Here is a 23546-nt window from a genome sequence, read left to right as displayed (position 1 = left end):
ATAAATGGAAAAGAAAAAAAAACACCCATTCTTTATCTTAAATATCTTTTTTTTAAAAATACTTTACCAAAACTATAGCTTTATATCCCTAGAGTTAAAGGAATAGTAAACCCCAAAATGTTCTTTTACGATTCAGATAGAACATACAATTTTAAACAACTTTCCAATTTAATTCTATTATCAATTTTTCTTCATTCCCTTGTTATCCATTGCTGAAGGGGCAGCATTGCACTACTGACAGGAAGCTGAAAATATCTATTTAGCCAATCACAAGAGACAAATGTGTGCAGGCACCAATTAGCAGCAGCTCCCACTAGTGTAGGATATGTGCGTATTCATTTTTTAACAAGGGTTACTAAGAGAACAAAGCACATTTGAAAATATAAGTGAATTGAAGTGTCTTAATATAACCTGCTCTATCTGAATCATGCAAGTTTAATTTTGACTTTCCTATCCCTTTAAAGGGACATAACACCCCAAAAACAAAATTTATGCTTACCTGATAAATTTATTTCTCTTGTGGTGTATCCAGTCCACGGATTCATCCATTACTTGTGGGATATTCTCCTTCCCAACAGGAAGCTGCAAGAGGATCACCCACAGCAGAGCTGTCTATATAGCTCCTCCCCTAACTGCCACCTCCCAGTCATTCGACCGAAGACAAGCAAGAGAAAGGAGAAACCATAGGGTGCAGTGGTGACTGTAGTTTAAAAATTAAAAAACACCTGCCTTAAAATGACAGGGCAGGCCGTGGACTGGATACACCACAAGAGAAATAAATTTATCAGGTAAGCATAAATTTTGTTTTCTCTTGTAAGGTGTATCCAGTCCACGGATTCATTCATTACTTGTGGGATACCAATACCAAAGCTATAGGACACGGATGAAGGGAGGGACAAGGCAGGCGTGTAAACGGAAGGCACCACTGCCTGTAAGACCTTTCCCCCAAAAATAGCCTCCGAAGAAGAAAAAGTATCAAATTTGTAGAATTTAGAAAAAGTATGAAGCGAAGACCAAGTCGCCGCCTTACAAATCTGTTCAACAGAAGCCTCATTTTTAAAGGCCCATGTGGAAGCCACCGCTCTAGTGGAATGAGCTGTAATTCTTACAGGAGGCTGCTGGCCAGCAGTCTCATAAGCTAAGCGGATTATACTTCTTAACCAAAAAGAAAGAGAAGTTGCTGAAGCCTTTTGGCCTTTCCTCTGTCCAGAGTAGACAACAAACAATGCAGATGTTTGACGAAAATCTTTAGTAGCTTGTAAATAAAACTTTAAAGCACGAAGCACGTCAAGATTGTGTAATAGACGTTCCTTCTTTGAAGAAGGATTAGGACACAGTGACGGAAAAACAATCTCTTGATTGTTATTCTTATTGGATACCACCTTAGGAAGAAACCCAGGTTTGGTACGCAAAACTACCTTATCTGCATGGAAGATCAGATAAGGGGAATCACACTGCAAGGCAAATAACTCTGAAACTCTTCGAGCGGAAGAGATAGCTACCAAGAACAGAACTTTCCAAGATAAAAGCTTAATATCTATGGAATGCAGAGGTTCAAACGGAACCCCTTGAAGAACTTTAAGAACTAAATTTAAACTCCATGGCGGAGCAACAGATTTAAACACAGGCTTGATTCTAACTAAAGCATGACAAAACGCCTGAACGTCTGGAACATCCGCCAGACGCTTGTGCAAAAGAATAGACAGAGCAGAAATCTGTCCCTTTAAGGAACTAGCTGACAATCCCTTCTTTAATCCTTCTTGGAGAAAAGACAATATCCTGGGAATCCTGACTTTACTCCATGAGTAACCTTTGGATTCACACCAATGAAGATATTTACACCATATCTTATGATAGATTTTCCTGGTGACAGGCGTTCAAGCCTGAATTAAGGTATCAATGACCGACTCGGAAAAACCACGTTTTGTCAAAATCAAGCGTTCAATCTCCAAGCAGTCAGACGCAGAGATATTAGATTTGGATGTTTGAAGGGACCTTGAAGTAGAAGGTCCTGCCTCAGCGACAGAGTCCAAGGTGGAAAGGATGACATGTCCACCAGATCTGTGTACCAAGTCCTGCGTGGCCACGCAGGAGCTATCAAAATCACCGAAGCTCTCGCCTGCTTGATCTTGGCAATCAGACGAGGGAGCAGAGGAAACGGTGGAAACACATAAGCCAGGTTGAAAGACCAAGGCGCTGCTAGAGCATATATCAGCGCTGCCTTGGGATCCCTGGACCTGAACCCGTAACAAGGAAGCTTGGCGTTCTGACGAGACGCCATGAGATCCAGTTCTGGTTTGCCCCAAAGTTGAATCAACTGTGCAAACACCTCCGGATGGAGTTCCCACTCCCCCGGATGAAAAGTCTGCCGACTTAGAAAATCCGCCTCCCAGTTCTCTACTCCTGGGATATGGATAGCTGATAGATGGCAAGAGTGAACCTCTGCCCATAGAATTATTTTTGAAACCTCTAACATTGCTAGGGAACTCCTTGTTCCTCCTTGATGGTTGATGTAAGCTACAGTCGTGAGGTTGTCCGACTGACATCTGATGAACCTGACCGCAGCTAGCTGAGGCCAAGCCTGAAGAGCATTGAATATCGCTCTTAGTTCCAGAATGTTTATCGGAAGGAGTGTCTCCTCCTGAGTCCACAATCCCTGAGCCTTCAGGGAGTTCCAGACTGCACACCAGCCCAGAAGGCTGGCATCTGTCATTACTATTGTCCAATCTGGCCTGCGGAAGGTCATACCCTTGGACAGATGGACCCGAGATAACCACCAGAGAAGAGAATCCCTGGTCTCTTGATCCAGATTTAGTAGAGGGGACAAATCTGTGTAATCCCCATTCCACTGACTGAGCATGCAGAGTTGCAGCGGTCTGAGATGTAGGCGGGCAAACGGCACTATGTCCATTGCCGCTACCATTAAGCCGATTACTTCCATACACTGAGCCACTGAAGGGCGAGAAGTAGAATAAAGAACACAACAGGAATTTAGAAGTTTTGACAACCTGGCCTCTGTCAGGTAAATCTTCATTTCTTGGAAGGAAACTCTTGTGTGAGGGGATAGAGAACTTTTTTCTTCGTTCACTTTCCACCCATGCGAGCTCAGAAATGCCAGAACAATGTCCGTATGAGACCTGGCAACTTGAAAAGTCAACGCCTGTATCAGAATGTCGTCTGAGTAAAGGGGTACTGCTATAGCCCGCGGCCTTAGGACCGCTAGAAGGGACCCTAGAACCTTTGTAAAGATTCTTGGTGCCGTGGCCAACCTGAAGGGAAGAGCCACAAACTGGTAGTGCCTGTATTGACCCTCCTGGATCATAGGAAGGATGGTTCGAATAGTCTCCATCTTGAAGGATGGGACTCTGAGAAATTTCCGGATCAGGGGCTGCTCCTTCATGCTGTCTTAGAGGCAGCAGCAGGCTTCTTGGCCTCTTTCCCCTTGTTCCAAGCCTGGTTAGGTCTCCAGACCGGCTTAGACTGGGCAAAAGTTCCCTCTTGTTTTGTGTTAGAGGAAGTTGAAGCTGTGCCACTCTTGAAGTTTCGAAAGGGCCGAAAACTAGACTGTTTGGTCCTTAATTTGTTGGACCTGTCTTGAGGAAGGGCGTGACCTTTTCCTCCAGTGATGTCAGAAATGATCTCCTTCAGTCCAGGCCCGAATAGGATCTGTCCTTTGAAGGGAATGTTGAGAAGTTTAGACTTTGAAGTCACGTCAGCTGACCAGGATTTAAGCCATAGCGCCCTACGCGCCTGAATAGCAAAACCTGAATTTTTAGCCGTTAGCTTGGTTAAATGAACAACGGCGTCAGAAACAAATGAATTGGCTAGCTTAAGGGCCCTAAGCTTGTCAATAATATCTTCCAACGGGGTTTCAACCTGTAGCGCCTCCTCTAGGGACTCAAACCAGAAAGCCGCGGCAGCAGTGACTGGGGCAATGCATGCAAGAGGCTGGAGAATAAAACCTTGTTGAATAAAAATTTTCTTAAGGTAACCCTCTAATTTTTTATCCATTGGATCTAGAAAAGCACAACTGTCCTCGACAGGGATAGTGGTACGCTTAGCTAGAGTAGAAACTGCTCCCTCCACCTTAGGGACCGTCTGCCATAAGTCCCGTGTAGCGGCGTCTATAGGAAACATCTTTTTAAAAACAGGAGGGGGAGAGAACGGTACATCTGGTCTATCCCATTCCTTAGTAATAATTTCAGAAAATCTTTTAGGGATTGGAAAAACATCAGTGTAAGTAGGTACTGCATAGTATTTATCCAATCTACATAATTTCTCTGGGACTACAATAGTGTCACAGTCGTCCAGAGTTGCTAAAACCTCCCTGAGCAATACGCAGAGGTGTTCAAGCTTAAATTTAAATGTAGACATATCAGAATCAGATTGAAGTATCTTCCCTGAATCATAAAAATCACCCACAGATTCATTATATTGTGAGGGTGTATCAGAGACAGCTACTAAAGCATAAGAGAGCTCTGTATTTATTTTAGTCCCAGAGCTGTCTCGCTTTCCTTGCAATCCTGGCAGTTTAGATAATACCTCTGTAAGGGTATGATTCATAACTGCCGCCATGTCTTGCAAGGTATACGCAATGGGCACGCTAGATGTACTTGGCGTCCCCTGAGCGGGATTTATAGGATCTGACACGTGGGGAGAGTTAGACGGCATAACTTCCTCCTTGTCAATTTCTTCTGATGATAAATTTTTTAAAGCCAGAATATGGTCTTTGTAATCTATAGTAAAATCAGTGCATTTGGTACACATTCTAAGAGGGGGTTCCACAATGGCTTCTAAACATAATGAACAATGAGTTTCCTCTATGTCAGACATGTTTAAACAGACTAGTAATGAGACCAGCAAGCTTGGAAAACACTTCAATAACTGTGAACAAGCAAAAAATAAAAACGGTACTGTGCCTTTAAGAGAAAAAAACAATCACAGAAACTGCTAAAACAGTGAAAAAGCAGTAAATCTTACGTGTGTATAATAGGCTGAAAGAGCATTGCACCCACTTGCAAATGGATGATTAACCCCTTAGTTTTAAAACCGGATCAAAAAAACGATATAAACGTTTTTAAACCGTCACAACAAAATGCCACAGCTCTGCTGTTGCCCTACCTGCCCATACAACGACTTTGGAAGGCACAAAAACCCCTTAGAGAGGTCCTATATGTTCAAGGGACTCCTTCAGGGAAGCTGGATGTCTCAAGCTGCAAAAACTAATGGAAAATAGGCCCCTCCCAACCGGTACTCACAATGAAAGGGCCTTAAAAAACTATCCCTAGCCAAAATCTAGTCAGCCATGTGGAAAAACTGGGCCCCAGTTATGAAATTAACGTTTATACACCTCAAGCAAACGTTATATCTATTCAGTAATGTGAGTAAATAATAAAAATATTACCCTTTACAGCAAGCATGATACCAGTCGTTATTAAATCACTGTAATCAGGCTTACCTTAAATAAATCCGGTATTGTCAGCATTTTCTAGCTTATTTCTCTAGAAAATTTTAAAACTGCACATACCTCAGAGCAGGAGACCCTGCACGCTATTCCCCCAGGTGAAGTTACCCATCTCTTCAGTTATGTGTGAGAACAGCAATGGATCTTAGTTACAACCTGCTAAGATCATCAAAGACCACAGGCAGACTCTTCTTCAACTTTCTGCCTGAGGCTACAATAGTACAACTCTGGTACCATTTGAAAATAACAAACTTTTGATTGAAGATAAACTACATTAATGCATCACATCTCTCTAGCTGCTTCCCTTGTCGAGAGCTGCAAGAAAATGACTGGGAGGTGGCAGTTAGGGGAGGAGCTATATAGACAGCTCTGCTGTGGATGATCCTCTTGCAGCTTCCTGTTGGGAAGGAGAATATCCCAAAAGTAATGGATGAATCCATGGACTGGATACACCTTACAAGAGAAATTATATTTTATGATTTATATAGGGCATACAATTTTAAACAACTTTCTGATTTACTACTATTATCAAATTTGTTCATACTCTTGGTATACTTTGTTGAAAAGGCAGGAATGCACTACTGGGAGCTAGCTGAACACATTGGTTGAGACAATGACAAGAGATGTATATAACCTATATATGGACACCCCTACTAATCAGGTGTTTCAGCCCCACCCATTGCTAACAGGTGCATAAAATCCAGTACATAGCCAAAAAATCTGCACAAGACAAACAAAGGAAGTACAAGTCATACTGAAGAGCTCATTAATAATGTGGCACTGTCATCGGATGCCACTTTTGTCACATGCCAGTTTATGAAATTTCTGTCCTACTATATTTGCCCCGGTCTGTAAGTGCTATTATCGTGAAGGGGAAATGTCTTGGAGCAACACAAAGTGGTAGCCCACGCTAACTCACATAGCAGGGCTGTCGAGTGCTGAATCTAAAAAGGTAGATAACATTGGCTCCGAAACCAGCAATGCACTGCTGTTCTGGAGTTAAACGTTGCTGGTGGACAAATTAAGGGCCACATATGTGCATAGCCAGCAATCTCCAGTCATGCTCAGCTCAGGATGGACAGTGCATTGCTACTCAGGAGCTGACTTTAACTAGGCATTTTACCCATTTGAAGGGCTCTCTACAAGCAATTGTGCAATAATAAAATGCTCTAACTTCAGTTAATTGTATTCTTTAATTAATTCCATTTAATATAACCACCAATAACACAACAATGTGGTAATTATTGAAAAGCAATGTATAAAAATAAGGCATAATAATATAGTGCACAGTCCTAATAATAAGGAAAACGTACAAAATATCTTTGTACTTGTAAGTGTAATTTAAATGCAGCACAGAAATAGTTGGTGATATAATGCTTTGTTGGATATCAAGAAATGGATAAACAGCCAGCTCAGAAACAAACAGATGATATTATAGCTGGCATAAGTGCATTCTTAATGATCTGTAGCAAGGTCAGTCTTCCCTCTGCAGTAAGCACATAGTATGCTTCTTTTTTATCAAACTCTAAGCATCAATGTTATCACTACTGGCAGTTATAGAAACAACGCATGGCTCATATTATCTAGGTCAGTACTGCTGCTGCTACACCATCCTGAGCTCAGCCAAATGTCCAAACCTCAAATCGCTATTATCAAATTTGCTTCATTGTCTTGGTATCCTTTATTGAAGGAGCAGTAATGTACCACTAGGACCTAGCTGAAAACATCAAGTGAGCCAATGATAAAAGGCATGATTGTGTAGCCACCAATGAGCAGCTAGCTCCGAGTAGTGCATTGCTGCTCCTGCGCACACTTAGGTATGCTTTTCAACAAAGGATACAAGGAGAACAAAGCAAACAAGATAAAATTAATAAATTAGAAGGTTGTTTAAAATTGCATGCTCTCTCTGAATCATGAAAGTTTAATTTTGACTTTACTGTCACTTTAAGGGATTCTAAGTCTAGAATGGACAACAAACACATAGCTGATATTTGCTGGCTCTAATGATATCAAGGCTATGAAGAACAGTTTCCCCAATATTTTTAGATTAAGATATAATGAACACATTTCTTGGCACATTCCAAAAATAAACCCAGTCAGAAGAATCTTATAAACACAATAAAGCAAAGAAAAAAACTCACTAAGATCAGTCTTAAAGTAGTTTTTAAAGACAAATTATTTATAGGTTCAAGAGGATGGGGAAAAAAAGAACTAATATATATAACTGCATGTAATAGACACTGCTATAAAGAATATGCACAGATGCAGATCTAAAAATCCAGTATAAAACCTTTTAAAAACATGCTTAGAATCTCCCAGTTTAGCACTGTTGATGAGATTAGGCTGGAACACCCAGTGAAAGGGGCTGGGAAAACAAGAAGAGAAGACACTCCCCCCCCCCCCCCCCCGAATATGAAAATACAGATAACATAAACAGGAGCCAGCAGCAGTCTGTAAACGCGTGTATACATCTGACACTGCGGGGCTTGGTTAGGAGTCTGAAAATCAGCACAATGTTCTTAAAAATAAAGAAAACTATACATTTTTATAAAAATACTACCAGACGGGCTATATAAATGGATCATCTACAGAGCATTTATGCAAAGAAAAATCTAGTGTATAATGTCCCTTTAAACAAAATATTAGGAACCCTAGAAGTAACCAATAACTCTGATCTGCCATATGGACCTGAATGAACAAGTCTCTTGGGCTGTGTTGGCTCCTGGATGTCTCGTTTCTCTGAAATACACAAATAGCAAAGCAACTCGAAGAAAGGAAAAAAAATAGACTGAATTTCCAAGGAATGACCATTTTGTCTATTGGAAAAAAAATCTCACATAATACAAAAGCACTTTTCAATATTTGTAGTTTTCAAACCTGTTTCTTGACTTTCCAATTTCTGTGAAATCGCCAGTAATACATTCATTAGAGATTATTATGCTAGATAAGCTGTTTAGTGCTCAGAAAATCTGCTTCAGAACACTGAAGAAACGCAAAGTGAATGATTTTTTTTTTTTGCCCAGTTAAGACTGAGAGCTGCTTTTGCAATTGCAGACCTGCTGTGACCATCTACTTCATATTAATGTAGGATTCTGCAGTGTTCTATTCACGCTGAATCTAAACATTATGTGGAAAGAGAATGCAAAAGTTGAAGCCAGGAATACAGCTCTGAGTTCAACAATGTTTATGGTCACAGACCATTCTGGTTGCAGTAAAACTCATAGTACACGTGCACACTCCTCAGCCTACCTCAGTATGCTCTCAAATGGAAAGGATCTAAACTCCAATAAAGGATACCAAGAGAAAAACATCAATTAAACAAAAAAAGTGAGAGTACAGAGTTTAAGTTTCAAATTTGTAGTAAATATTCAATTTAACTGGAATCCCCCCCCCCAGTATTAAAGGAATATTAAAGCCATTTTCTCTCTATTGTGATTACAATACATAATACTGGTATATTACATCGTTTTTAAAGAATCTCCCTATCCAGAAGAATCTTTTTTTTTTTTGGCTGTGGAGACATGATCCTGTCCATCTGTCATCCAACAAAACTTTGAATGTTGTCCTTATCAACTAGTGGGTAAAAAGCATTTTCTGTAATATTTTTAACCATTTATATATCTGTAACGTAATATTTTCTCGTGCAAACATACTTCAATGTGTTTAACTTCCTTATGCATGACGGAAAACCTTTAGAGTTTACTATGCTTTAACGGGACAGTAAAGTCAAAATTAAACTTGCATGATTTAGCTAGAGCATCCAATTTTAAACAACTTCCCAATTTACTTCTGTGATCAAATTTGCTTCATTCTCTTGGTACCTTTTATTGAAGAGTAAAACTAGGTAGGCTCATAAGAGCTCAGGAGTGTGCACGTGTCTTTAGTACTCTAGGGCAGCAATGTTTTGCAACACTGTATAACAAATGTGTACGTTGCAGTCATTAAGGGGTTAACTATGCAATTCTAATGGTGCTTTAACGTTTTTTTCAAAACTGAACTTTTTTTTTTTTTAAATAGCACATTTAACCCCTTGAGTGCTAATGACGGCTCAGAGCCGTCATTAGCACTCAACTACCTTTTTTGCAATCTGGGGCCCCCATCCGCTCCTACCCCGACGATCGGGCCTGAATAGTGACAGGCATCGCCGGGGCTTCCCGTTACGTGCGGTGACGTCACGCAAAATGACGTGATTACGTCAACGCACAACTTTATTTAAAATTGTCAATACAAAGTATAGGGAATGGGGGCATGATGCTTAGAAACCTGTATCTCAGGGAGCTAAGCAGATACCGACAGCTAATCGCCTAACCTTTCCAATGGTATAAGTCTTGGGGATCTGGGGGAAAAAATAAAAAAAGTCCAAAAAAAAAGTTTTTTGAAAATAGTAAAAAACAGAAAAAACAGAATTTATGCTTACCTGATAAATTACTTTCTCCAACGGTGTGTCCGGTCCACGGCGTCATCCATTACTTGTGGGAAATGTTCTCCCCCACAGGGAAAGGCAAGGAGAGCACACAGCAAGAGCTGTCCATATAGCTCCCCCTCTGGCTCCGCCCCCCAGTCATTCGACCGACGGTTAGGAGAAAAAGGAGAAACTATAGGGTGCCGTGGTGACTGTAGTGTATAAAGAAAAAATTTTTCAACCTGATTAAAAAAACCAGGGCGGGCCGTGGACCGGACACACCGTTGGAGAAAGTAATTTATCAGGTAAGCATAAATTCTGTTTTCTCCAACATTGGTGTTTCCGGTCCACGGCGTCATCCATTACTTGTGGGAACCAATACCAAAGCTTTAGGACACGGATGAAGGGAGGGAGCAAATCAGGTTACCTAAACAGAAGGCACCACGGCTTGCAAAACCTTTCTCCCAAAAACAGCCTCCGAAGAAGCAAAAATATCAAATTTGTAGAATTTGGCAAAAGTGTGCAGAGAAGACCAAGTCGCTGCCTTACATATCTGGTCAACAGAAGCCTCGTTCTTATAGGCCCATGTGGAAGCCACAGCCCTAGTAGAGTGAGCTGTGATACGGTCAGGAGGCTGCCGTCCGGCAGTCTCATAAGCCAAGCGGATAATGCTTTTCAGCCAGAAAGAGAGAGAGGTAGCAGTAGCTTTTTGACCTCTCCTCTTACCAGAGCAAACGACAAACAAGGATGAGGTTTGTCTAAAATCTTTTGTTGCTTCTAAATAGAACTTTAAAGCACGAACAACATCTAAATTGTGTAATAAACGTTCCTTCTTTGAAACTGGATTCGGACACAAAGAAGGAACAACTATTTCCTGGTTGATGTTCTCGTTGGAAACAACTTTTGGAAGAAAACCAGGCTTAGTACGCAAAACAACCTTATCTGAATGGAACACCAGATAGGGTGGATCACACTGCAAAGCAGATAATTCAGAAACTCTTCTAGCAGAAGAAATAGCAACCAAAAACAGAACTTTCCAAGATAGTAACTTAATATCTATGGAATGTAAAGGTTCAAACGGAACCCCTTGAAGAACTGAAAGAACTAAATTTAGACTCCAAGGAGGAGTCATGGGTCTGTAAACAGGCTTGATTCTAACCAAAGCCTGAACAAAAGCTTGTACATCTGGCACAGCTGCCAGTCGTTTGTGCAACAAGACGGATAATGCAGAAATCTGTCCTTTTAGAGAACTAGCTGACAATCCTTTATCCAAACCTTCTTGGAGAAAGGAGAGAATCTTTGGAATTTTAATCTTACTGCAGGAGAATCCTTTGGATTCACACCAACAGATATATTTTTTCCATATTTTATGGTAAATCCTTCTAGTCACAGGTTTTCTGGCTTGGACCAGAGTATCAATCACAGAATTTGAAAACCCACGCTTGGATAAAATCAAGCGTTCAATTTCCAAGCAGTCAGCTGCAGATAAACTAGATTGGGATGTTCGAATGGACCTTGTACTAGAAGGTCCTGTCTCAAAGGTAGCTTCCATGGTGGAGCCGATGACATATTCACCAGGTCTGCATACCAAGTCCTGCGTGGCCACGCAGGAGCTATCAGAATCACAGAGGCCTTCTCCTGTTTGATCCTGGCTATGAGCCTGGGGAGGAGAGGAAACGGTGGAAACACATATGCTAGGTTGAACGACCAAGGCGCCACTAATGCATCCACTAGAGTCGCCTTGGGATCCCTGGATCTGGACCCGTAGCAAGGAATCTTGAAGTTCTGACGGGACGCCATTAGATCCATGTCTGGAATGCCCCATAATTGGGTTAACTGAGCAAAGACCTCCTGATGGAGTTCCCACTCCTCCGGATGGAAAGTCTGACGACTCAAATAGTCCGCCTCCCAGTTGTCTACTCCTGGGATGTGAATAGCAGATAGATGGCAGGAGTGATTCTCTGCCCATTGGATTATCTTGGTTACTTCCTTCATCGCTAGGGAACTCTTTGTTCCCCCCTGATGATTGATGTACGCAACAGTCGTTATGTATTTAAAACTGAACAATCACGCTTTCTCTGAAAAACTGGCAGTTTGGATAAAAGATTTGCTATAGAATTATCCACTACTGCTGATAATTGTTGCATAGAAATAAGCACTGGCGCGCTAGGTGTCGCCTGCGCGGGCAAAGCTGGTGTAGACACAGAAGGAGAGGATGTAGCGCTATCCCCACTACCTTCATTAGATAAATCATCTTGGGCAACATTATGAAATAACAGAGCTGTCCTGATATTGTTTGGACGCTATGGCGCAATTATCACAAACACTCGAAGGGGGAACCACATTTGTCTCTATACACACAGAACATAGGTTATCTGATGGAACAGACATGTTAAACAGATTTAGGCAGGCAAACAATGCAATAAAAACGATTTTAAACAAAAACGTTACTGTCTCTTTAAATAATAAAATGACACATTTATTTCTGAATGTTCAAAAAACTATGAAGGCAATATCCGATTTTTCTGAAATTTGGACCCCAGTGTCTTAATGCTTAGAAAGTATTGCACAGCAAATATGGAGACTCTAGCTCTTAAAACAAGCAAACCGGAGCTAATTGTTGGATTTAACCGTTTTTACACACCACAATCCCAGCTACAGCCTTGCTGCAGCTTTTTACCTTCCTTAGGGGTCACCATTCACTAGAAAAAAGCCTTTTGGAGACACTTTCTGAACCACAGGACCCTCTCACATGAATCTGCATGCACTGCCTTGAAATTCAACTGCACAGCTGAAGTGCCAAAATGAGGCTTCCTCCCTCAGCACACTAGAGTAAAGGGGCCTTCCTGACTAGATTTAGGTGTCTAAAACAAGCCAGATCAATAAAAAAACGTTCCCAAGTGTATGTGAGATTATAAAATATTTCAAATGGTATAATATTGTAATAAAAACCAATCAATTTAGCCCCTAACAGTGTCTACCAGCATAAAAAACAAAAAAGGGGAAGCCTGTTATCTTTTTTGCTGAGGTGAAAGAAAAATGGCTTACCGTTTACCCTGAGGGGAAAAATGACTGTCATCTAGCATTAGCCTGTGTTGTTAGAAGGAGACTAGTCATACCTGAAGCAGATGAGTCTGCAAACTGTTACCCCCAACTGAAGTTCTCTTGTTTCAACAGTCCTGCGTGGTAACAGTAATGGATTTTAGTTACTTGTGCTAAAATCATAGCCCTCTTAAACAGAAATCTTCATCACTTTTCTGTTATAGAGTAAATAGTACAAGCCAGCACTATTTTAAAATAACAAACTCTTGATAGAAGAATAAAAAACTACAACTAACACCACAAACTCCTCGCCATCCCCGTGGTAGATGCTACTTGTTCAGAGCGGCAAGGAGAATGACTGGGGGGCGGAGCCAGAGGGGGAGCTATATGGACAGCTCTTGCTGTGTGCTCTCCTTGCCTTTCCCTGTGGGGGAGAACATTTCCCACAAGTAATGGATGACGCCGTGGACCGGACACACCAATGTTGGAGAAATATTAAATTCAGCTTAGTACTCAAAGGGTTAATAAAATGTAGCATTAACAACGCATTAATATATACTATTAATTATATAAATACCAAGAAGTAAAATCTGACTTTGTGGTTCCCGTTTATTCTAAACTTAGTCCAGTTATCAATAAAGCATGTTATTTTGATAACTGCTTTTTTTGTACATATACAGTATATTAATGTCACACATTACGTAATAACAAAATCATAAATACATCTAATGCTAGACTTTCTTTAATAAGTAAACTAAAACTTCAGCAATCAATAACATCCAAGAACTTTTACACTTTATAACGACTCTGGCATTTCGTTATATACAAAACACTATTTATCACTGAACAAGGCTTCAATTATAAAGCCTATCTAACATGACATGCCGAGAATTACTCTGAATATCAGACCATGCATTAACTTACACGTCCAATAAGAGTGTGTTGCATGAGATACAAGAGAAATTGAAAGCTGCTAATCTACTTTTCAAGTGAAACATTTGAGGCGATTGTTCTAACCTGGGGCACAGTACATTCTCTCTATCGCATCGCTGTCACAGGAATCTTCAACCTCACTCCACCTGCTAAAATACGTTAGCTGAATGTGTCCTAAAAACAAAACGACAGGAGAAATCAAAACATTTTTCCCTTCCATTTTCTGTACAAGTGAACTGTAATTACTCTCTTTCTAGCTAAAAACAGTATCATTAAGAATAATGGCATCATTAAGTACTAGAAGCTATTACAGTGGGTGAATTTGCAGCACTGATAATGAAGCTCGAGACAGGAAATGAAGATACTAATTACAAGATAAAACGCCTACTCAGTTAATTGGAAGCAACAGCGAAAAAAAAGAAATGCATTTGCAAAAGTTCCTGACCTCTTTCATTCAATAAGATGTTGTTTGGGTTCAAATCGCGACACACAATTCCTTCTTTATGTAGAGCGTCAAGGGCTAGAATGATTTCAGCAGCCCATCTCTGAATGCAGGTCTCTGGAATGGTAAACTGCGAAGATTCTGATAGTTTTGCATCAAGTTCTTGAAATATTCTGTGGATCTCATTCTCTTCCCGTAATTCTGTTTTTCCATCACTACTTTTATCTACATCTTCAACATTGATTTCTAGCTGCAGGACTTTTGTTGACAACTCTGATACATCAAACTGTGGAGCTTCTTGCCCTTCATATTCCTTTTTATCAGGGATAATGTGAGAGGTTTGATCTTTAGTTGATGGATGCAATAATGAGAATGGATCAGATTCCTGAAGTGAGGGCTGTTCACCACTGAGCGTTCTTGATGGTTCTGAATCATTGATAGTACAGGATGCAAATGATTCCTTAGTGTTTTCAACACTGACCTGAGTCACATGACCAACGTCTACGAGTATATTTCCTTGCTGAGTATTAAATTGTTCTAAATTGTTATTGACCTGTAAAACATCAGGAGTTTCGAGCAGCTTAGATTCCATTATATCACTTTCTACATGAAGGCTTTTAAAAGTTATTGGTGTTTCTTCTACTTGCTCGGAACCAGGCAAATTAACTAGAAGATCTGGCCTTCCTTCATCAATTATATTAAAGTCATCTATAGCAGCATCCTTAAATGATATAACAGGCACAGAGTCATTGGAACCTCTGCTTATGGTATCGTGAGTGTGGATAGGTGGCTTGTCAATGTCTGTATTCTCACCTATGACTTCAACATCATCATCTTGTAATGATGAAAATGGATTTAATGTTTCAGATTTTAGGCCAAAAACCTTATCTACAAATTCAGAACCAAGAATGTCACTAGTACTATCCCTACTGTCTATTCTAAAAAATTCCATTGGACTATTCCTGGATTTACTTAATGAATCAGACATTGGCCTATCAACCGCAAACTCAGACTCTTCATTAAATAATTTAAGTTCATGGCAAGTGGCCTGTGAGCTAAGACTGTTAAAAACAGTTAAATCTTTGGCATCGTCATCATTTCCTTCTAGTCTGAGCAATGGTTCTTCACTCAATACCTCATTTTCAATCTTTTCCTTTCCATATTCATTACACAAAGTCAAATAGCTTGTGGTACACTCTTCTTCAGAGCTTGATGCAGAATCGACCCATTTAAGAGGACTCTCTCTACCTTCTTCTTGAGTACTGCTGTCATCTTGTGAACTAAACGTAAGACTGCCGTCCAGTGGTTGAACTGAAAGCAAGTTATGGCCGCTACTTCCTCTTGACTCCATACTATTTTTTGGACAAACCGCTATACATTTCATGAGATCTTCATCTGAATTAGTGCTTTTAGAAACAAGGACATCAAAACTTCCTTCTGTACTTCTGCTAAAAAACTTGCTTAAGCAGGACCATAATTTCCCACCTGAAATGTAAGAGAAAAACAAATATTTGCATAAGCAACAACATATACACATATACATTATTTGTTTCAACATAAATAAAACTAGAACAAGACCTATTTAACGATCACTCAAATAGTCTTACAATTAGATCATTAACACTATTTTTTAAGGGTATGATATAAAAAAAAACTCAAAACTATTTAAAAAACAATTGTTGTGTATCATTTTCTTTACTATACACATTAGAATTCAGCTTAAAGGGACACTGAACCCAATTTTCTTTTTCTTTCATGATTCAGATAGAGCATGAAATTTTAAGCAGATTTCAAATTTACTCCTATTATCAAATTTTCTTTGTTCTCTTGCTATCTTTATTTTTTCAAAGCAGGAATGTAAATCTTAGAAGTCAGCCCATTTTAGGTTCAGCACCATGGATAGCGCTTGCTTATTGGAGGCTGACATTTATCCACCAATAAACAAGCATAACCCAGGTTCTCAACCAAAAATGGTCCGGCTCCTATGCATCACATTCCTGTTTAAATAAATATAGCAAGCGAATGAAGAAAAATTGATAATAGGGGTAAATTAGAAAGTTGCTTAAAATTGCATGCTCTATCTGAATCATGGGGGGTTTAGTGTCCCTTTAAAGTCTAGCTCTTTGCTTTATGACACTGTGAAATGCATAGAATTTGTATTTTTTATTTATTTGTTGGATTTATCTAATAACGTGGAACACCTGGCACTTCATTAATATATTAAAATTATATAAAAAATAAAAAAATCATATACAGAAAATATTTGACAGAACAGTTCACTGAAGTGTTTATGTTAAAAAAAAAAAAGATGCCATCAACAATATTGTGAGAATGATACTACGGATCATAAAATATATGTGTCACATGTCATGTAGAGATACTGAATACTTTACTCCAAAATTGGTTTCACTTCTAACGTATGTTTTATCAAACATTTTACACAAATCTTGTCATGCTCAGTCCAAGATTCAGCAATATCCTCAGCTGAAAACTGTGATGCCTCAGGGTGTCCCAAAATTCTAGCTGATGACTGGTTTAAAGGAATATTATTTTAAAATCATTATGATTTTTTTTAATGATCTATTTTTTATTAGATTTCTCAAAAAAATATCATTGAAAAAAAATGCTTAAAAGTCCCACATCTGATGGCTGAGGGAATTTCAGCATCTTATGAAAGAAAACCCTAACAGGTATATAATCATCTGCTCACTACTAATAAAAAAAATATTTGTAAAGACCCGCTAATACTTTATCCTATATTTCATTTAGGAGCATAGCTGTTTGTCATATTTTAAAATAAGGTACCACACAGTAAATTGTTGCGTGGTTTGCTTGTTAAGAGTGGAAGACATGACCCAGAATAAGCAATGTGCTTACAAGGTTCAATCATTCATTGACACCTCAGCTACTTTATATCACTATGCTACAAAATAGCAAACATAGCAATAAACCAGCATAATATGTTACATCAAGACTACCCTATTATGGGCTAGATAACAATTGGAGTGCTAATTTATCACGCACCCATAAATGGGAAAATTCGCCCGTTTACAGGCACGCGATAAAAAAAATAGTTATTACAAGTGGCTGGTTATTGCTACCGCGAGCTTGCAGTAGAAATTAGCACTCCGAAAATTAACAGATCTCAGGTTAATTTTCCAAAAGTGCCCCAATTGGCACCAAAATGTAAGAGTATTGTTGATATCTTTTTTTTTTTTTTTTTTTTAAAAAAGCATATTTTTGTATAAAAATAATTGTTTGAAGCAGTTTTTTGGAGTTAAAGTTGGCAGGTGTGGGGTGTTGGAAAAAAAAAGCTCTGAAAAGTGCCTTTACATTGTGGTCTATGGGGTACTGTGTGTTCCCTGTAAATATATATGTATATATACATATATATTGAAGTGTTAATATATACACATATAAACACAAACATATATGTATATATTCATATATATATCATTCAATTTGCTGCCTATTGCTACGCAACTTACCCCTTCTTTGCGCTAGGTGTCCCATTGGAGCCTATGGAAGCTATTATGTGCGCTGGTAATACAAGTGGATTGTAAATATTGGGTTTCTCAAGTGCAATTTTGAGCTCCACTTGTAATCTGGCCCTAAGACAATATATCTCAAGAATTATTTGCTAGATTTTAACGGTGTTGAAACAATCCTAACCATCTGGTGTAGTGATACAAGAGGAAGAGGTACTCAGTAACGCAGCTTTAACACTTTTTCTATTTGATGGGGCTCAGCCTGTCATTTGCCTGAGAATATTCCAGTAGTATATCAAGTCTGGTCCCATCCAAAAAGCAGAGTCCAGCCCTGAAATACCATTTGATTCTCCTGTGAATGAGGCTTTCAGCTGATCACTAATTTCCCCTGCTAAACTTGTAAACTAATAAACTTTAGAGAATTGTCTCCCTACAGGTTATAGGGCAGACAGCTGTGCATCTCTTATTCTTTGTGCCTTAAAGGGACACTCAAGTCAAAATAAACCTTTATGAATCAGAAAGAGCAGCAGTTTTAAGACACGTTCCAATTTACTTCCATTATCACATTTTGCACAGTCTTTTTATATTCACACTTTCTGGGGAACAAACTCCTACTGAGCATGTGCACAAACTCACAGGGTATACATATACTAATCTGTGATTGGCTGCTGTCAGTCATATAATACAGGGTGCCAGAAAATGTGAGAAAAAATAAATTTGCCAGAAAAAATATCTAATCCTTGTCTGAAATTTAGTGTAGATGTTATAGCATTGTCTTTTTATTATGCAATTCTACTGCATTTAGTGGTCCTTTAAAGGGACATCAAGTAAAAAAAAAAAAACTTTCATTATTCAAATAGGGCATGTAATTTTAAACAACTTTCCAATTTACTTTGATCACCAATTTTGCTTTGTTCTCTTGGTATTCTTAGTCGAAAGCTAAACCTAGGAGGTTCATATGCTAATTTCTTAGACCTTGAAGGCCGCCTCTAATCTAAATGCATTTTGATAGTTCTTCACCACTAAAGGGCATTAGTTCACATATTTCATATAGATAACATTGAGCTCATGCACGTGAATTTACCATGGAGGCAGCTCTGATTGGCTAAAATGCAAATCTGTCAAAAGAACTGAAATAAGGGGGCAGTCTGCTGAGGCTTAGATACAAGGTAATTACAGAGATAAAACGTGTATAATTATAACTGTTGGTTATGCAAAACTGGGGAATTGGTAATTAAGGGATTATCTATATTTTAAAACAACAAACATTCTGGTGTTGACTGTCCCTTTAAATGGTATGTTTGCACTTCCAACAGCAAGAGAAAGAACAAGAAAACAATAGCACTGCTTTTTTTAATTAAGGCAAAAACACTGAAATGCTTTATCTTTCAGCAGATTCAGCGAAGAACAGTGGCAAACTAATACGTCCTAAAAACTTAGGTCCTAAACTGCAGGCACTTATTTGCACAACAATATATCATGTTCTACTTCCAATGACAAGAGCCTTACACACAAAAACATATGCCTGATGTTCACTGTAAAAATCTTTAGTTAAATGGAAGAGTACATTGTATTTTCCATAATGCTCAGCCAGGAATTCAGCTGGCCGAGCATCATGGGAAATGTAGTTCCAAAACCTCTGAAGGGCCGCAACGGATGAAACCTGGGCTAGACTGTGCCTTTGAAAAGGTGGAATTTATATTTTTCAAGGCACTTGTCCCATAAAAAAGAATTGTACGCTCCAATCACTCTGCACAAACCATGTTGCATCTCCATTTCTCATATTCAAATAACATAAAAATCTCAGCCACCCAATAGAGTATTTGCAGATTGTAACTATGCTATAGGATTGTTAAAAAGGATGTCAAGGTGCATATAAAAATGTTTTATTTCTTGTATGTAACTATATGTTTAACCCCTGCAAAAACATGACTGGTGATTGATGGCTATGCACATATGCCCCCCATCATTGGAACTGACTGCATTTGGCTAAAGACCAATAGTGCATTGCTGCCCCTTTGTAGGGGGTTAAAGGGACACTTCATGCAACCCCCTTTAATTATGGGTGCCGCCATTTTGGAACTTTCACTGTAAGTATCTGAAGGCGAGTTGCTGCACATGTGCACATGCGTCAGCACTAGACTCATGGCATCCATGACTAGAGGGAGGTGGGATTAACTTCAATACTATACTTCTATTCATGTAAAAACTATTGACAAGTTTTAGTTTGTAAACAAGCCATTTTTCATCATCATATTAACCCCTTAACGGCCACGGACGTACCAGGTACGTCCTGTAAAAACTGTCAGTTAGTGACAATGGATGTACCTGATACGTCCTTGGTCTAATTGAGCCTGGAAGCGATTGCAATCGCTTCCAGCAGCTCTCAGGGTATTGCAGTGATGCCTCGATATTGAGGCATCCTGCAATACCCTTTTTCAAGCATCCGATGTAGAGAGACACACTCTGTGGCCCTTTCTGCACCGGTAGCGATGGTGCCGATTGTTGGTGGGTGGGAGCTTAGCAGGGAGGCGGGTGGGCGGCCCATCGCTACCCGGCATCCGGTTCCTGTATGTGCAATGTGCACACCGGGTGCCGGGAGCGTGCGGGAGGGGGGGCGTGCGGGGGCGCGTGCACAGCAACTACTGCACCCAATGTCCCGGAATTGGAAGGAGGGAGAGGGAAAAAAAAAGAAAGATCAAAGGATAAGGGAGGGGGTATTGAGGGGGGGCAGCTACACTACAGAAAAATATATATTTTATCAAAAAAATAAAAAAAACTTATGTTTGAGGGGCAAACAGCTGCCAGTACCCCAAGATGGTGGCAAATAGGTAGCGGGGGGAGGGTTAGAGAGCTGTTTGGGGGAATCAGGGAGGTTGGGGGCTAAGGGGGGGTCCATCACAGCTGAATAGATATTTTTAAAAAAAGATGGCAGGGACAATTGTGGGGTGGGGGAGGGAAGAGAGCTGTTTGGAAGGGATCAGGGGATGGGATGTGTCATGTGGGAGGCTGATCTCTACACTAAAGCTAAAATTAACCCTACAAGCTACCTAATTAACCCCTTCACTGCTGGGCATATTACAAGTGTGGTGCGCATATCTGAGAAAAAATAATTTAATAATACATATATACTAACACTCCAATTTCATTATACGGTTTAGACTTTTTTCTCAGATATGCCCAGAGGCAGAACTTTTCTTAACTTTCTGCGATGAGATTTTTTTTTTGAGAAATTTTTTCTGCAGGTCATTTTCAAATAAAATTCAATTTTAACTTAGGCAGTTACACTAAAGCACAAGCTCAAGTGCAATGTGTTGATTAACTGGAGAGTAAAGCTAAGTTTTTAAAATCAAATACATTTTTTTATCTTTTCTTTTAATCTAACATCACAAGGTAGAAATGTAGTAATAAAAAGGTACATTCAGAAGCCACAGCTTTGTAGGTCAGGAAAGGCTAAGGGGGAGGTTGAAAGATTCCCTGAGAGCCAGTCAACAATAAATGTATTGCTGCTTTGTAGCGCTACTCCATATTTGACTGTTCACTTCAAACAGCACTTTGCTCTGGACGCACTGTTAAGGAAAACTAACAGTGCAGAAAGAGCAAAGCTCTGTTTGAAGTGAACAGTCTAATGTGGAGCAGTGCTGTAAAGTGAAAGTGCTAAGAGTTCCTACATGTGTCCTATTCTTTCTGCAGACATGCTGCATTTTCTGCAATTACATATCAGATCACTGCATGTTCTGCCTTGGGGCAGATATGTAAACTTATATATATATAATTATTTGGTTTGAGATATCTATATGTTGGGTATATGATTATTAACACATTGTTATTTGTAGCTGATGTAGAGTAAGCCGCATGTATATGTTAGTAGTAGTGCTTATGCGCTCCTGCATTCTAACAACGTTATTATAGTTGCTCACATAATATATGTAAGAGCACTAGTACTTTCCACTAGATGGTTTAATTAAGTACTTTAGTTAAGTATTGCAGGAGTTAATAAGCATATGATATTTTGATGCTTACAAAACGTTTGGCTACTAAGCATGTGTATGTGTGTTTACACCTTACCTATGTCTATGCATTATTTCATTGCATGTCCAGAAATGACGTTATCAATCTGTTTTTTTTTTTTTTTTTTGTATACATATATACAATGTAATATATTTGCATATGCATCAACTTTTGTTTAAGTGTGTATAGCCTTTTCATGAACATATAGGGTTAAATCCTGGCTATTGATTTTAACCTATCAGGTGATGCATTGTCTTTAAATTGGTGTTTTACATGAGACTAATCAGTCTATGATTACGGTCAGTTAGACCGAAACCGGTCAGACTTTTGCACTTTCATGGAGGAAACCCACATGTCTCCTGTATACTTTTAACTTTGGAATAAAGCATTTATTTTTAAAGCTTCACTTTGGAACTCTTCTTTTACATTTCATACTAGTGGATTGTGGGGAATCCACTCCATTATGCGCAGCCTTAGCCCGATGGAAGCTTCTATTCACAGTTATTGAAGTCTGTGTGTGAGCCGTCTATGCTATCCTATGCTATCCTGGAAATGAGGATGTTCCGATTGGAGGACAAGCTACCATGGGACGAGCAGAGCGAAAGCGTCACTGACTGTATCAGCAAATAGAGGAAGAGAGAGATTCCCCTGCCTACGCTGATATCACGCTTTATGCTGCATGCTGGACGTCACCACACCATGAGAGGAACCCACGCTGTGTGGATTACAGACACCTGTACCTGGTGAGAGAAGCTGTGAATACGATCATTGTTTTGGATCAAGCAGATCTGTTTTGCACCCTTTCCCCCAGGTGATCTCTGCGCCACTAACCCCTGGATTGGGTGAACGGTATGTTTATGGTGATGTTAGCGGAGGGGTGGATGAAGAAGCAAAGTGCAGGATATTGTATTGCATAAACTGGAAGGAACTTTCAGCAAGTCATATACCTCAATGCCAATGATAAAACAGTAATAGAATCAAGGGTATGTGAAGTATATATATGGCTACTTGAGAACTTTATATAAAAACACTCAGTTATGCATAGTAAAACAACTTTGTAATATATGTTATTTATTTTTCTCCCTTCTTTATTGTGGCTTTTCTTAGAAATGAAAAAACACCCTGGATACTTCTAAAGGCTAACCCTGCTACATGTATTTACCAAATTAGCTTTAACAGATAAGAACTGGAAAACCATGCACGTTAAACTAACATAATGACCCTTTCCAGCCTTGTTAGCTGCAGACTCAAGTCCAGATTGGCTATTAAAAAACAAATGCAACAAATAAGATAATTTGTTTTAAATATGTTTAGACTTGACTTATATGTTACTTTTGTAGAAAACAAAAATGTCTTATAATTACAAGGTGTTTACTGTCCCTTTAAACCAGGCCCTCCAGATGTTTCAGAACTACATTTCCCATGATGCTCAACTGGACTTCAGAGTGCCTAAGCATCATAGGTAATGTAGTTCTGAAACATTAGGAGTGCCAAGGTTCCCCATACCTGCTTTAAAATTAACACTATAGAAGACAACAAGATCTGAAGGAAAACTGACAAATAACAAATTATCCACACAAAAAAAGTTTGCCTATTATGAAGAATGTCAACAAGTTACACTGATCTTCCAATTGTATAACTATAGGGAGAGGCTCAATAAATACTCATGGTAAACACTGACTAAACCAAAGGACCAGCAGCTTCAAGTCAGGTAGTCTTTAAAGTCAAGTAGCTTAAGGTGTTTGTCTCACTTTACATCCCTGA

At 39.3% G+C, this 23546-nt stretch overlaps 1 protein-coding gene across 4 annotated transcripts in view; it reads right to left on the bottom strand.

Moving 5' to 3' along the window:
* Positions 1–23546, bottom strand: part of RPS6KC1 (ribosomal protein S6 kinase C1) — a 687051-nt gene that overhangs the window by 208263 nt on the left and 455242 nt on the right. For all 4 annotated transcript variants that reach the window (XM_053712472.1, XM_053712474.1, XM_053712473.1 and 1 more), the window contains 2 exons: positions 14287–15768; positions 13926–14015 (listed from right to left, as the gene is read on the bottom strand). In XM_053712472.1, coding sequence (XP_053568447.1) covers positions 13926–14015; positions 14287–15768 — 1572 coding nt within the window. The remainder of the gene's footprint in view (positions 1–13925; positions 14016–14286; positions 15769–23546) is intronic.

This window comes from Bombina bombina, chromosome 4 (genome assembly GCF_027579735.1).
Source record: "Bombina bombina isolate aBomBom1 chromosome 4, aBomBom1.pri, whole genome shotgun sequence".
Taxonomy (NCBI): Eukaryota; Metazoa; Chordata; class Amphibia; order Anura; family Bombinatoridae; genus Bombina; species Bombina bombina.
Note: the sequence above shows the minus strand (reverse complement) of the source record. Positions and strands in the feature narration are given on the sequence as shown.